This window comes from Pelophylax lessonae, assembly GCF_965119305.1.
Source record: "Pelophylax lessonae genome assembly, chromosome: 8".
NCBI classification, from domain to species: domain Eukaryota; kingdom Metazoa; phylum Chordata; class Amphibia; order Anura; family Ranidae; genus Pelophylax; species Pelophylax lessonae.
The window spans coordinates 35,864,641-35,878,170 of record NC_138775.1 but is presented as its reverse complement, the minus strand read 5'-3'; the positions used below and the strand labels follow the sequence as shown (position 1 = coordinate 35,878,170).

The 13,530-nt window shown below is 43.5% G+C and overlaps 1 protein-coding gene across 1 annotated transcript in view; it reads left to right on the top strand.

The window, feature by feature from the left end:
- Positions 1-13,530, top strand: part of CPNE9 (copine family member 9) — a 525,181-nt gene that overhangs the window by 390,561 nt on the left and 121,090 nt on the right. The window contains exon 8 of the mRNA XM_082265785.1: positions 11,717-11,780. Coding sequence (XP_082121911.1) covers positions 11,717-11,780 — 64 coding nt within the window. The remainder of the gene's footprint in view (positions 1-11,716; positions 11,781-13,530) is intronic.

The window sequence follows — 13,530 nt, the reverse complement described above, 5'->3', positions numbered from 1 at the left end:
GCCTTCTTGTCCAACACTTGCCTGACCTCACAAATGTGCTTCTGGAAGAATGGTCAAACATTTGCAAAGACACACTCCTAAACCTTGTGGACAATATTGAACCCTGCGGACTAAGACTTGGGTGCCATTAAAGTTCATGTGCGTGTAAAGGCAGGCGTCCCGATACTTTTGACAATATAGTGTATATATTTGTTTACATAATCATTAAGCATTTTCAAATGAAATACATAGAGCTCAACAGCATGGATGAGCTAAAACCATTCATAGGATACGAGAATGCTTTAACTTGGCATCAACTAATATTTCTTTTTACCTTTAGATGCCACTACAGCATTTTGTAGTTAATAGTTCCTTCTTTGTCTAGCAACCCGTTTTGTGGCATAGCTGCTTCTTCAGGAGAGCACAGTATTGTAATAATAAACTAAATATAATAAAAAAGAGGCGTCTGGTGACCAGGATTTCCTCTCATTTCCTGCTGTAACTTTGCAACAGGAAGTTAAGGGAAATGTCATCAATCCAACACATCTGGCAAAAAAAAAAAAAAAACTGACAGGGGTTATAACCCTCCCTTACGCTTTTCAAAATGAAAAAAGTACTGCTACTTTAAAGTGGAACTTTAGGCAAAACCTTTTTTTTTTTTTTTTTTCATTTTGAATAGAGCAAGGGAGAGTTATAACCCCTGTCAGGTTTTGTTTTTCAATATCTGTGTCCTATTGGTGAGTTGGTGACTTCCTGTACCGTGGCCAAAATAAAGTCAGAGGAAATCCCTGCAAACTAAGGGAATTTCTTGGGGACCCCCAGGTCACCAGAACTAGTGTCCCCCATTAGTAGATTTCCCCTTTATTACTTTTCTGGGGACAACCCATAATTTGGAAGTTTCTTTTACCTTCACTTTCAATGATAATGATAAACAGGAGAAATAGAGAGGGAGAATCTCCTTAACAGGAGCACAGGCATCAATAAAAACTGACAAACACTCTAATCCAGCCTTTCTCAACCTTTTCAATGTGGAGGAACCCTTGAAATAATTTTCAGGTCTCAGGGAACCCCTGCTAAAAATGACTTTATTTACAACTCATGATACTTTAGTGTGATGGTCAGTGGGATGAATGCTCCTTACACTTGTGGAATTACCTTCTTCCAGATATATAAAAAGATCAATGATGTCAGGGGGAACTTATCTGAGAGGCAGAAATTGCCCATTGCTCAAAGAACCCCTACCAACCTCTGGAGGAACGCTAAAGTTCCACGGAACCCTGGTTGAGAACCAATCCTCTCCAGTCTATCCAAAACTTAAAAAAAAAGTTTTGCACTTAGTTATACTTTAAGGAAAAAAAGGAGTTGGACTATATTGCCCTCCTTTATTAACTCGCCTTCCCTTCACCACCTCGCTGCAAAGTTTAGCTGCTGGTAGATATGACATTTCCATTACTTCCAGGTGTGGGAAGCTTGGAGCTCGCTCCTATCTTGTTGCAGCACTGGGAGCATGAACGTCCAATCACCAGGCATTAGTGCTGTCATGTGGTGTCAAGAAGACCTTAGCCCTGTGTAAGCTCTAATCAGAGTGACTTGGAGCTTACACAGATATTCTTCTCTTTGCTCACATGGGCAAACAAGGTACTTAGATCAAAAAAGCAAGGGGATTTCCAGTCCTTTTTGCAAACAAGGTACTTATGTGCAGGAGATCATAGCAAAAATGGGTCAGGGGGTGGGCTTTAAAGAGACTTTGTCACTTTGCCTATTCTGTCTCTTTAAAGAAGAATTCCAGATATGGATATTTTATACATAGTTACATTAGTCCAACTCAGACCAATGTAATTATGTATATATTTGAGGTGCATTGAAGGGAAATTTTGGTGCTGAAACCGAAAATTCAGGTTAAACTTGTCAGAAACTGAAAATCACAGTTTAAAAAAAAATATATATATATATACAGCCAGGTCCATAAATATTGGGACAATCGACACAATTCTAATCTTTTTGGCTCTATACACCACCACAATGGATTCGAAATGAAACAAACAAGATGTGCTTTAACTGCAGACTTTCAGCTTTAATTTGAGGGTATTTACATCCAAATCAGGTGAAAGGTGTAGGAATTACAACAGTTTGTATATGTGCCTCAGTTTAGGCCAATTTGTATTCTGCTACATATTTTTGGTAAAAAAAAATCCCAAAAAGCGTATAGTTATAGCGCTTACAAACTACGGAATAGATTTTTGGACTTTTTTTTTGTTTTGTTTTAATTAGTAATGGCGGCTATCAGCAATTTTAAGCGGAACTGCGACATTGCGGCAGACAGATCGGACCCCCAACTGACATTTTTTACACTTTTTGGGGACCAGTGACATTAATACAGTAATCAGTGCTAAATAATATGCACTGTAAGGGGTTAATACTGGGGGTGATCAAGGGGTTAAATGTGCTTGCTAACTGTGTGGGGGGGAGGTCTCTGTGACAGGCACACAGAGATCGGGGGTTTCAGCTTAGCTGAGACACATGATTTTACTGTGCCCGTCTGACAAGAGAGCCGCCTGCTTTGTTTACATAGACAGACGGCTCTCCTGTCAGATTGAGGGAGGCCAGCGGCGATCGAGCCCGCTCCTCCTGCAGTCTGGCTCACGCTGTGTCTAATCTAATGTGACACTGAGACCGCGTGCACATAATCACGTAGATCTATGTGATTATGCGCAGCTGAGCCGCCCTGCCGCAGTAAATCTGCGTGGGGCGGCTGGCAAGTGATTAAGCAGGTAAACTGCCCTTATTTACAGACCAAAGTTCATCCCTTTGATCTAAAAGAACCAATTGATACAATGTTTAGATTGATCTCTTAGCTCTGACCATTGTTGTGATAAACTTTGCTGGCTGCCTTTTTTTTTACAGCTGCTGTCAGCTGTGAGCAGAGAACGACTCTGCACTGAATGGTGGAAATGCCAGATTAAGATCACGAGGAGGGGTTAAATCGAGATCGCAATTTTTTAATGATTAATCGTGCCGCTCTACAACCTTCACCTGCAATGTTTTTTAGAGGAATTTCCTGTTCAATTGCTTCTCCCTCCCCCCTCCATTTACATGGACAGGAACACATGGTCTGCTGAGGGCATGCATGTGCAACCTTCCTCTGATGTCTTTGGTTAGCCTTATGGGCCATACACACTATATAGCCCCTTACACACGAGTGGAAATTTCGTCCGACGACCGATCTGCCGATTTTCGGATTGTTAGTATGGTGCTTCCGACAACCGACTCCGACTTTTCGGTCGAAAAAATCCTGGTGAGCAGGCTATATAATTTTTGTCCTCCGTCAAAACACGTCCGATTTTCGTCTCATTAGTACAGATTTCGATGGGGAAAAATCTTATGAGCAAGACTAGGCATGCTCAGAGACGAAAGAACACAAAGAAAGCAATCCGACACATGACATCACTTCTGAAGTAGAATTCTGTCGTGCGGGAAAATTCGTGTGCAGTCTAGAGCACATTCCAACCAACAGACACCACTCTGGACAAAAGACGGACGACCGGTCGGCGGAAATTCGTTGCGTGTGTACGAGGCTTAAGATTTTCTGAAGACTTTTTCCTTTAGACTTACCAAAACCATATAATATGAGGTCAAACCTAAACACTTTCAATTTGTATGCAATCTGGCAGGCCCCTGCACTACATAGGAAAGGTAAATCTGAAGGAAAAATTCTTCAGAAAATCTTATAGTGTGTATGGCCCTTTAGGCCTTATGCACATAGATCAGATTATCGAACGATCTGTCGTCCGTTTTTTGTTGCATGCTGGTCTCTTATGGAAAGCGAAAAGGTTATTTTCATACGAAATTTCCCGTACGACAGAATTCAACTTCAGAAGTGATGTCATGTGTTGAATTGTTTTGTATGTGTTCTTTCTTTGCTGAGCATGCCCAGTCTTGCTCTTAAGATTTTTTTTCAGACGAAAACTGTACTCATTGTACGAAAATCGGACGCTGTGTTGACGTACGATAAAAATTTCATAGCCTGCACATCCAGTTTTTGTTGTCTGAAAATCCTTAATCGGCTGTCGAAAGCACTATACTAACAATCCGAAAATCGGCAGAGTTTCGTCGGACAAAATGTCCCTTCCGATTTTCGTATCGTGTGTACGGGCCTTTAGAATGCTCTGTTAACATTCACCAAGTGCCTCCAACACCAGCCCTGTAGTGGTTATGAAGTTATGTTGGGCAGAGTCCATTCAGGAGCAGGCGCTGAATGTGTGAGTTCCTAACGATCTGAAAAACTCATCATTGTTAAACGATATATTCCTTTATTTCAATTAGGCCAATGACCAGGGAACACTCGCTGGTCACGTGCATTGGATTGCCTCTGGATTTCACACTAATGGATAATTTGGGAAACATTTAATGGCTGACACGACCAGATCGGGTTCTGCTTGAAGCTAATGGTGGAATATTTCCTGCTACAGACCACGGGAGGAAATTGGTTTTCTTTGGGGATTGAGGAGACATTTGTGTCTGTTTCATTTGAAGCTGCCGTAAAACAGTTTTAGGCATCACCTGAAGCTGCAAATTAAATGTATTGTCTTGACAGCGCAATCTATGTGTTTCAGCGTCCCAAAAGCCTGCTGGATGGATTCTTCCAATCGTTTGGCAGAGCTGTTTTGTTGTAAAAAGTCACAGAATACGCAGCATGTACCCAATTTCTGTCTTTTATATCCCAAGATTAAAATAGATGGTCAACTTTAATGGAAACCTGTCCTTTACCCACACAAGAGCTTGCTATTTCTATGTGCTCTGTTTAGTACAGCCTTTCCCAACCAGGGTTCCTCCAGAGGTTGCTAAAGGTTCCATGAGTAATGAGCAACTTCTACCTCTCAGATAAGGCTCCCACTGACAACAATGATTTTTTCAGCTATCTGTAAGGGGGAATTCTTCCCAATGTCCACAAAGGTAAAGAGCAGGGCCATCTTACCGATTGGGCATGCTGGGCAGTTGCCCGGGGGCCCTACTTGCCCGGGGGGCCCCACCTGACCAGCAACCTAGCCCCAGCCAAGCATTAATTTCCGATTCCTGTGTGCATCCTGCCGCCGAGCTTAGCAGGTGGAAAGTGCCTGGCGGCCCTGCGCTGCTGTCAGGCCACTTGGACCATGGAGGGGGAGCCCACAACTGCAGGAATGCCTGTCTACCTCCAGAGGAACAGGCACACACAGGACAGTGGAGTCTGACTCCCATCCATGTGTGTGTGTTCACCGGACCCAGCCGCCAAACTTAGAGGCTTTCATTAGCCTGGCACTGCTGTACCAATAAATATCGCCTTATCCATATTTTGCATTTTTATTCTCGTGGGTGATTGTATAGGCGGGGCCCCAGTGCACTGCATTGCCCGGGCCTATAATGCTCTTACGATGGCACTGGTAAAGAGCATTCTTCCCAGTAGCCTTTACACTAATGTACCGTGAGATGTAGATATATACAGAGGGGCCCAAAAAAATGTATACACACTTCAACATAAAAAAATATATATACATAAAAATGTATATAAACATCAAAGGGAAGCTGTAACTCATGTTTGAATTATGTAATCACATTAGGTGCTCAAAGTGGTCACCATTAGCACCCAGACACGTTTGATTTCGGCAAACTACTGCATGAATAACATTGACTAGAACGTCCACACAATTGCTCTGCATGATGTTTTGATTTCTTCCCGTAGTGCAGTCAGTGTAGGCGGTTTTCTATGGTACATCACATCCTTTAGTGTTCCCCACAGATCGAAATTAAGGGGTGCTAAGTCTGGGGAACGTGGAGAGAATTAAAAAACACCTCTACGTCCTATCCAAAGTCCTGGCAGAATGTCATTGAGATAGGCTTTCACGTCCCAGTGGTAGTGGTGGTGCATCATCTTACTGGAAGTATAATTGCTCATCTGCATAAACCCCATGAATGAAGGGTAACATGATGACATCAACAATGGTGCGACTAGTGACGTCTTTAGGGGAAACATAATACTACACATTGCTGCCATAATTAAATTTGGGTTTTAAAAAAGGACATAGATAGATGTGGAAACCTTACAAGCGGACCTGAACAAAATAACGGGGTGGGCAACTACATGGCAGATGAGGTTTAATGTTGAAAAATGTAAAGTAATGCACTTGGGGGCCAGAAACCAGAAAGCAAGCTACTCACTAGGGGGGGAACCTCTGGGTGAGTCTAGGATGGAAAAGGACCTGGGGGTACTGGTAGACAACAGGCTTGGCAGTGGCATGCAATGCCAAGCCGCTGCAAGCAAAGCCAACAGAATACTGGGATGTATAAAAAAGGGGATTCACTCCAGAAATAAAGAGATTATTCTCCCTCTCTACAAGACTCTGGTCCGGCCACATCTGGAGTATGCTGTCCAGTTCTGGGCACCGGTCCTCAGGAAGGATGTGCTGGAACTGGAGAGAGTCCAGAGAAGGGCAACAAAAATAATTAGGGGAATGGAGGACATCAGCTATGAGGAAAGACTACAAGCACTGAACTTATTCTCTCTGGAGAAGAGACGATTGAGGGGGGATATGATATCAATGTACAAATACTGTACTGGCGACCCTAGCATGGGGAACAAACTATTCAGAGAAAGGGAATACAATAAGACACGTGGCCACTCACTAAAACTAGAGGTAAAGCGGTTTAACCTTAAAATACGTAAGGGGTTCTTCACTGTAAGAGCGGTAAGGATGTGGAATTCTCTTCCACAGGTAGTCGTATCAGCAGGGAGCATTGATAGTTTCAAAAAACTATTAGATGGTCACCTTAAAGACCACAACATACAGGGGTATACAATGTACGGTTAACAGCAAACACACACACTCATCATAGGTTGAACTGGATGGACGGATGTCTTTTTTCAACCTCACTAACTATGTAACTATGTAAGATAACGGAGATAACGGTGGTAGTGAGGTGGTGCACCATCTTGCTGGAAGTAAAATTACTCCTCTGCATAAACCCCACGAATGACGGGTAACATGATGACATCAACAATGGTGCGACTACTGACATCTTTAGGGGAAATATAATACTACACATTGCTGCCATAATTAAAATTGGGTTTTAAAAAGGAGCATAGATAAAAACTGTGGTGTGTACACATTTTTATGGGCACTTCTTATTAATTATAACAGAGGGGCCTCTGAGTCCAGCTGGTTATTTCAAGGGTTCCTCCATGTTAAAAAGGTTGAGAAAAGGAACAGTCCACCGCACAAGACCATGGAGGGGTCGCAGGAGCCACACGGACTGGTCTTGTGTGGGGAGGATCGAAGGATTAGCTAAGTATATCTCCGTACTCCAATCCCCTAGACAAAAAAAAGAAGTTGGCCCTTGCAGTGCAGGCACAGCCCTACTGAATGGGAAAAAAATTTTGCCCAGAGATGGGCTTGTAAAATAAAATAAAAAGAAGCCTTAAATAAGAAAATGAAGGCAACCACCAGAATACATGGACTGGTAAATTGCAGTATACTATTTTTTTTTTTTTTTTGTGTGGGGGGGGGGGGGGGGGTAGATACGCTTTAACAAAGTAAAACTTTGTATTTCTCCAATTACACATTTGAAAAACTTTTGGGTCTAATATTTTTCCCCACTAAATCAAATGGGACCATGCTTAATAGCATTGTTTTTTCCTTGCTCTGGATCAACTGTAGGTATAGGATTATACAGGTAAATATATGGAGATTTTCTATTTATTTACAATTAATTTTTTCTATTGGTTGAACTGGGGCCTTTTTTTCAGATTAAATTAGTAACTATGTAATAAATAATAATTATGCAGAAAATGATGGAAATACTTGGTTGGTGAACTCACAGAGTTGTTCCAGGCCTTCAGGTTGGTGATAGAACTGTAACCAACATAAAAACATTGTCCCACATCTTCATGAGCACTCTCTAACTTCACTTTGAAATGACGCCACACACACCACCGACCTGGTAAGAGTGGGCAGCTGGCTGTCCGCTCACCTGATACCTGTTTTGTTACCTTAGATGCCAGGGGGACGAGCCATACTAGACTCATATAAATTCTAACTTCTATTCTAACTTCTTATTATTATGCCCCCATTCACTGTTCATGGGATCCATCATTACAGAGTCACTTGTTTATCTCCTGGGGTCCCATATCCTTACCGGGCCCTATCAGACCTACAGCTTGTATATAGCCTGATGTTGGCTAGCCTGTTTCCCGTGATATTGCATCTAATCCGTTGCCAGGCCTCACTTCCCCTTATGGAGATGGGTGCTCCTAGAATATCATCCTGCATCCTACAAACACCACATCGCACATGCGATTTTCTTTCAGGGCCTAATATTTGTCTTCCTATGATTCACCAGGCCTGCGAACCGGCTAACTTATGTTTTTGGTTATTTTGTGTTTGCATTTGTTTGTGTCATTCTAAGGGCTCTTAAGCACAGCCGCTCCGATTTTCTTCTTCCGCTGTGGCACTTTTTTTCACGGACACGGATGACTCTTGTGTCACCCGGTCCGTATGTCCGTATATCATCCCATCCGTTTGCGGATAATATACGGACATAATGTATGCCTATGGGGATTGCGGATGTCAGCGGATGACGATTTTACAAACGTTACATTTTTTTAACGGAAGAAAAATAGGGTTCTGTTCCGTTCCAAAAAACGGAACAGAACTGAAAGGACACAAATCGGATGTCAGCGGATGGTCATCCGCTGACATCCGCAATCCCATTGACTTACATTATTTCCGTATATCACCCGCAAACGGATGGGGTGATATACGGACATACGGAACGCCCTTGTGAAAGAGCACTAACTCTCTTTGACCATATTATTGTCACATATCTGTTCATTGTATAAACCATGCTGGAATAAAACCCAATAAAGTATTTTGAAATAAAAAAAAAAAAACATTGTCCCATGCCATGTTATGGTGGCCATACATGCTTCAATAAATTATTGTTTTCTTTTCCAATCGGCCATTTCTGATAGGAATAATTGATCTATAGTCGGTAACCTATTCAATTGATATACCACCTAGGAGGAAGTGGATTTCGATCAATAATTTATATACAGTCGTACCTACAGTCGCAAGTCATCGATTACATCTTTGTTTCCACTATGTGATTCCATAACCTGATCAATAGAAGTGTGAAGCTATTCAAGAGCAAAGTATCTCAGTGCTGCCCTTTGATGCAAAATGATTGTTAATATTCCGCTCTGGTCAATCGAATTTGATTGAATCTGATCCAGGGCTTTTTTTCAGCTGGACCTTGGTGGAACTCACCTCTGGCTCAGGCCCTCTGCTCCCCGCTCACCATTATCACTTGTAAATACAGAAGTACAGCTTGTCTCCCAACAGCTCCCACAAATCTCATCTCCTGAACAGGTCCTACTGAGTGAAGGATGGGGACGAGGGAGATTCAGGTGCCCGGGGTGCAGTGCAGATACCTACACCCCCACTGGATGATCTTCCTGAAAGTGAGAGAGGTGGAGCCCCCTACAGTGTATGGGGAGGTAATAGAGCCGGATGAGTGCTTCAGCTTAATAAAGAAACAAAAGTAAGATGTGAATGTGGAAGATGGTGAAGCTTTTAAGGAGGAGGGGGGGGGGGAAGATGGGGCAGTGGAGGTGGTATTGCATGCCAATAGGTGCAGGGAATATACTCTTGTATATATTTTTTTCTCATAAAGTCTCTTATAGTATGTCTGCAATCTCTAACCATCTCTTGTAGTATGTCTGCAGTCTCTGACCATCTCTTGTAGTAGATCTGCAGTCTCTGACCATCTCTTGTAGTATGTCTGCAATCTCTGTCCATCTCTTATAGTATGTCTGCAATCTCTGTCCATCTCTTATAGTATGTCTGCAATCTCTGTACATCTCTTATAGTATGTCTGCAATCTCTGTCCATCTCTTATAGTATGTCTGTAATCTCTGTCCCTCACTTATAGTATGTCTGCAATCTCTAACCATCTCTTGTAGTAGATCTGCAGTTTCTGACCATCTCTTGTAGTAGATCTGCAATCTCTGACCATCTCTTGTAGTATGTCTGCAATCTCTGACCATCTCTTATAGTATGTCTGCAATCTCTGACCATCTCTTATAGTATGTCTGCAATCTCTGACCATCTCTTATAGTATGTCTGCAATCTCTGACCATCTCTTGTAGTAGATCTGCAATCTCTGACCATCTCTTGTAGTAGATCTGCAGTCTCTGACCATCTCTTGTAGTAGATCTGCAGTCTCTGACCATCTCGTGTAGTATGTCTGCAATCTCTGACCATCTCTTGTAGTATGTCTGCAATCTCTGACCATCTCTTATAGTATGTCTGCAATCTCTAACCATCTCTTATAGTATGTCTGCAATCTCTGACCATCTCTTGTAGTATGTCTGCAATCTCTGACCATCTCTTGTAGTATGTCTGCAATCTCTGACCATCTCTTATAGTATGTCTGCAATCTCTGACCATCTCTTGTAGTATGTCTGCAATCTCTGACCATCTCTTATAGTAGGTCTGCAATCTCTAACCATCTCTTGTAGTAGATATGCAGTCCCTGACCATCTCTTGTAGTAGATCTGCAATCTCTGACCATCTCTTGTAGTATGTCTGCAATCTCTGACCATCTCTTATAGTATGTCTGCAATCTCTGACCATCTCTTGTAGTAGATCTGCAGTCTCTAACCATCTCTTGTAGTAGATCTGCAGTCTCTGACCATCTCTTATAGTAGGTCTGCAATCTCTAACCATCTCTTGTAGTAGATCTGCAGTCTCTGACCATCTCTTGTAGTAGATCTGCAATCTCTGACCATCTCTTATAGTATGTCTGCAATCTCTGACCATCTCTTGTAGTAGATCTGCAATCTCTGACCATCTCTTATAGTATGTCTGCAATCTCTGACCATCTCTTGTAGTAGATCTGCAATCTCTGACCATCTCTTATAGTATGTCTGCAATCTCTAACCATCTCTTGTAGTAGATCTGCAGTCTCTGACAGTCTTCTGTACCATTACACTGAATATTATGTGTGGTCCAGAAGCAGCTGTTGAGCCCCCCTCTATCTAATAAGTTGACAAACACTTGCTTAGAGAGTAAATCAGCAGCTCTCTCTGAACGATGACCATCGTCTTCTTCAACCAGCGAGCAAAGTGAGCGAAGGTGACCACCAACCAAAGGTCATTTTTATTTCAGAAAATGATGAATACCATTGCAGACTGATTATGGACTCTTTGGCATTTTTTTTTTTTTTTTTTAGACCTCCGCCGAGCTCTTTGGGAATAACCCCAGCGCAGTATTTATGTTTCAAGCAGATTGAAAGTAAAAGGTCACAAATAAAGATTTATTCTGGGGCGAACGAGGGAAATCTTTTCACCTAGTTCAAGGAAAGGGACTAAATGAAGAGAGATGAAGGAGCGGGGCGCAGGTTAAAATGGCGGAACGCATTGCCTCTGCCCGAGTCAGGCGGGATTGCCGAAATTACTTTCTATCTCCGCCAGTGTGTTTGTCATTTGCGCCTAACAAGCTTTAAAGGGGCAGCAGTAAACCTTTGAGGCGAAAGATAGACAGACAGTAATTGCATGTCTGCTGCAGCACAATGGCCTCAGACCTCAATCTGTCATCCGTTCTGGGTCTCTATGAGCAGGACCAATCAGGTGTCAGTGTTGATAAATGGTTGTGTTTCTGTCTATCCTTTTATCTTTTTACTTATGTGTTTTACTTTCCTCACCCAGGGGGATTCCGGGGAAGAAATGCGGGACGATCATCTTATCAGCGGAGGAGCTCAGCAATTGTCGGGTCTGTATACAATGAAACGCTTTTATACAAAGGCTGAACGATTGTTTGAATGGCTGCTGGAATAGCTCTGATTATTTTTAACATGTGACTTGTAACACCTAAATCCAAGGAACGAACGTCTACCGGGCTCGCTGGGGCTCATTGACATGGGGATCTGGAAGTGCAATTGAAGTCTCACATCTTTTCACTTTATTATTTTAATTATAATTAATTTAATTTATATTTTTTTATTAAAGTATCAAAAGTATAACAAATTATTCATTGCATTTCCAATGACTTCAAGAATGTTAAACACAGTGCTATATTTTGGCCTAGGCCAACAAGGCCCAGGCCTAGGGCAGCACTTTGCAGGGGGGCAGCAAAAAAGCCACCCCCCTTCACCTGATACTCTATTGGCCAGTGGATGCTAGAGCCGCCTCTCTCATCCCCCCCTCTCTCTCTCACCCCTCCTCTCTCTCTCACCCCTCCTCTCTCTCTCCCTCTCTCTTTCATCCCCCTCTCTCTCATCCCCCCTCTCTCTCTCACCCCGCCTCTCTCTCCCTCACCCATCCTCTCTCTCTCCCTCTCTCTCACCCCTCCTCTCTCTCTCACCCCTCCTCTCTCTCTCCCTCTCTCTCACCCCTCCTCTCTCTCCCTCTCTCTCACCCCTCCTCTCTCTCTCCCTCTCTCTCTCACCCCTCTCTATTTCTCTCTCATCCCCCTCTCTGTCATCCCCCCTCTCTCTCTCATACCCCCTCTCTCTCACTCTCTCTCTCATCCCCCTCTCTCTCTTTCATCCCCCCTCTCTCTCTATCATCCCCCCTCTCTCTCGCTCTCTCTAATTCCCCCTTTCTCTCTCTCTCTCTCTCCATCCTCCATCTCTCTCACCTCCCTCTCTTGCTCTCTCTATCATCCCCCCTCTCTCTCATCCTCTCACTCTCTGATCCCCCCTCTCTCTCTTTCTCTCACCCCCTCTTTCATCCCCCACCTCTCTCTCCCTCACCCCCCCTCTCTCTCTCTCATCCCCCCTCTCCCTCCCTCACCTACCCCCTCTCTCTCTCCCTAACCACCCCCCTCCCACCCCCTTCTCTCTCTCCCACCCCCTCTCACCCCCCCCCCTCTCCTGAGATCTCAGGGGTTCATGCTGGGACTTGTAGTCCTTCAATTTTGGAGGGAGTCACATCCGTTAAAAAAGGAGTGGGGCAAATTTACATGGGGGAGGGGGGGCGCCCAATTTTAGTCTTGCCTAGGGCAGCACAAAACCAAAATACACCACTGGTTAAACATACATAGATCGCATATGGAAACATCGACTTAATAAGTATTCCAACAAATAGGGGGATGACCACTTCTGGACCAGAAGGATTTGCCCCCTTAAAGCGGAGTTCCACCCTATTTTTCAACTTAGCATTTTCTTTTAGCATAAAATAACCTGAAAAAGAAATGGATAGTTATTATTTTTTTTTTGTTTCACTTATCTTATTTTTTCTGAAAATTAACTTACCTTCCTTACACTTCCTCCCTCTGCGGCCCCCGACGTCACTTCCTCCTTTGCATTGACTCCTGGGAGATGAGCGTCATCGATCCCAGGAGTCAATGCGCCTGCACCGGTGTCCTTCGTCACTTCCGGTGCAGGCGCGTCATTCCCTGCTAAACAGCTTCTAGGCATGCGCAGAACCAGCTGCGGGATGACGTGCCTGCCCCGGAAGTGACGAGCAGGGCATTCTGGGACTCCGACATCACGAAGAGGGGCGCTCCGGCTTCAGCTGCC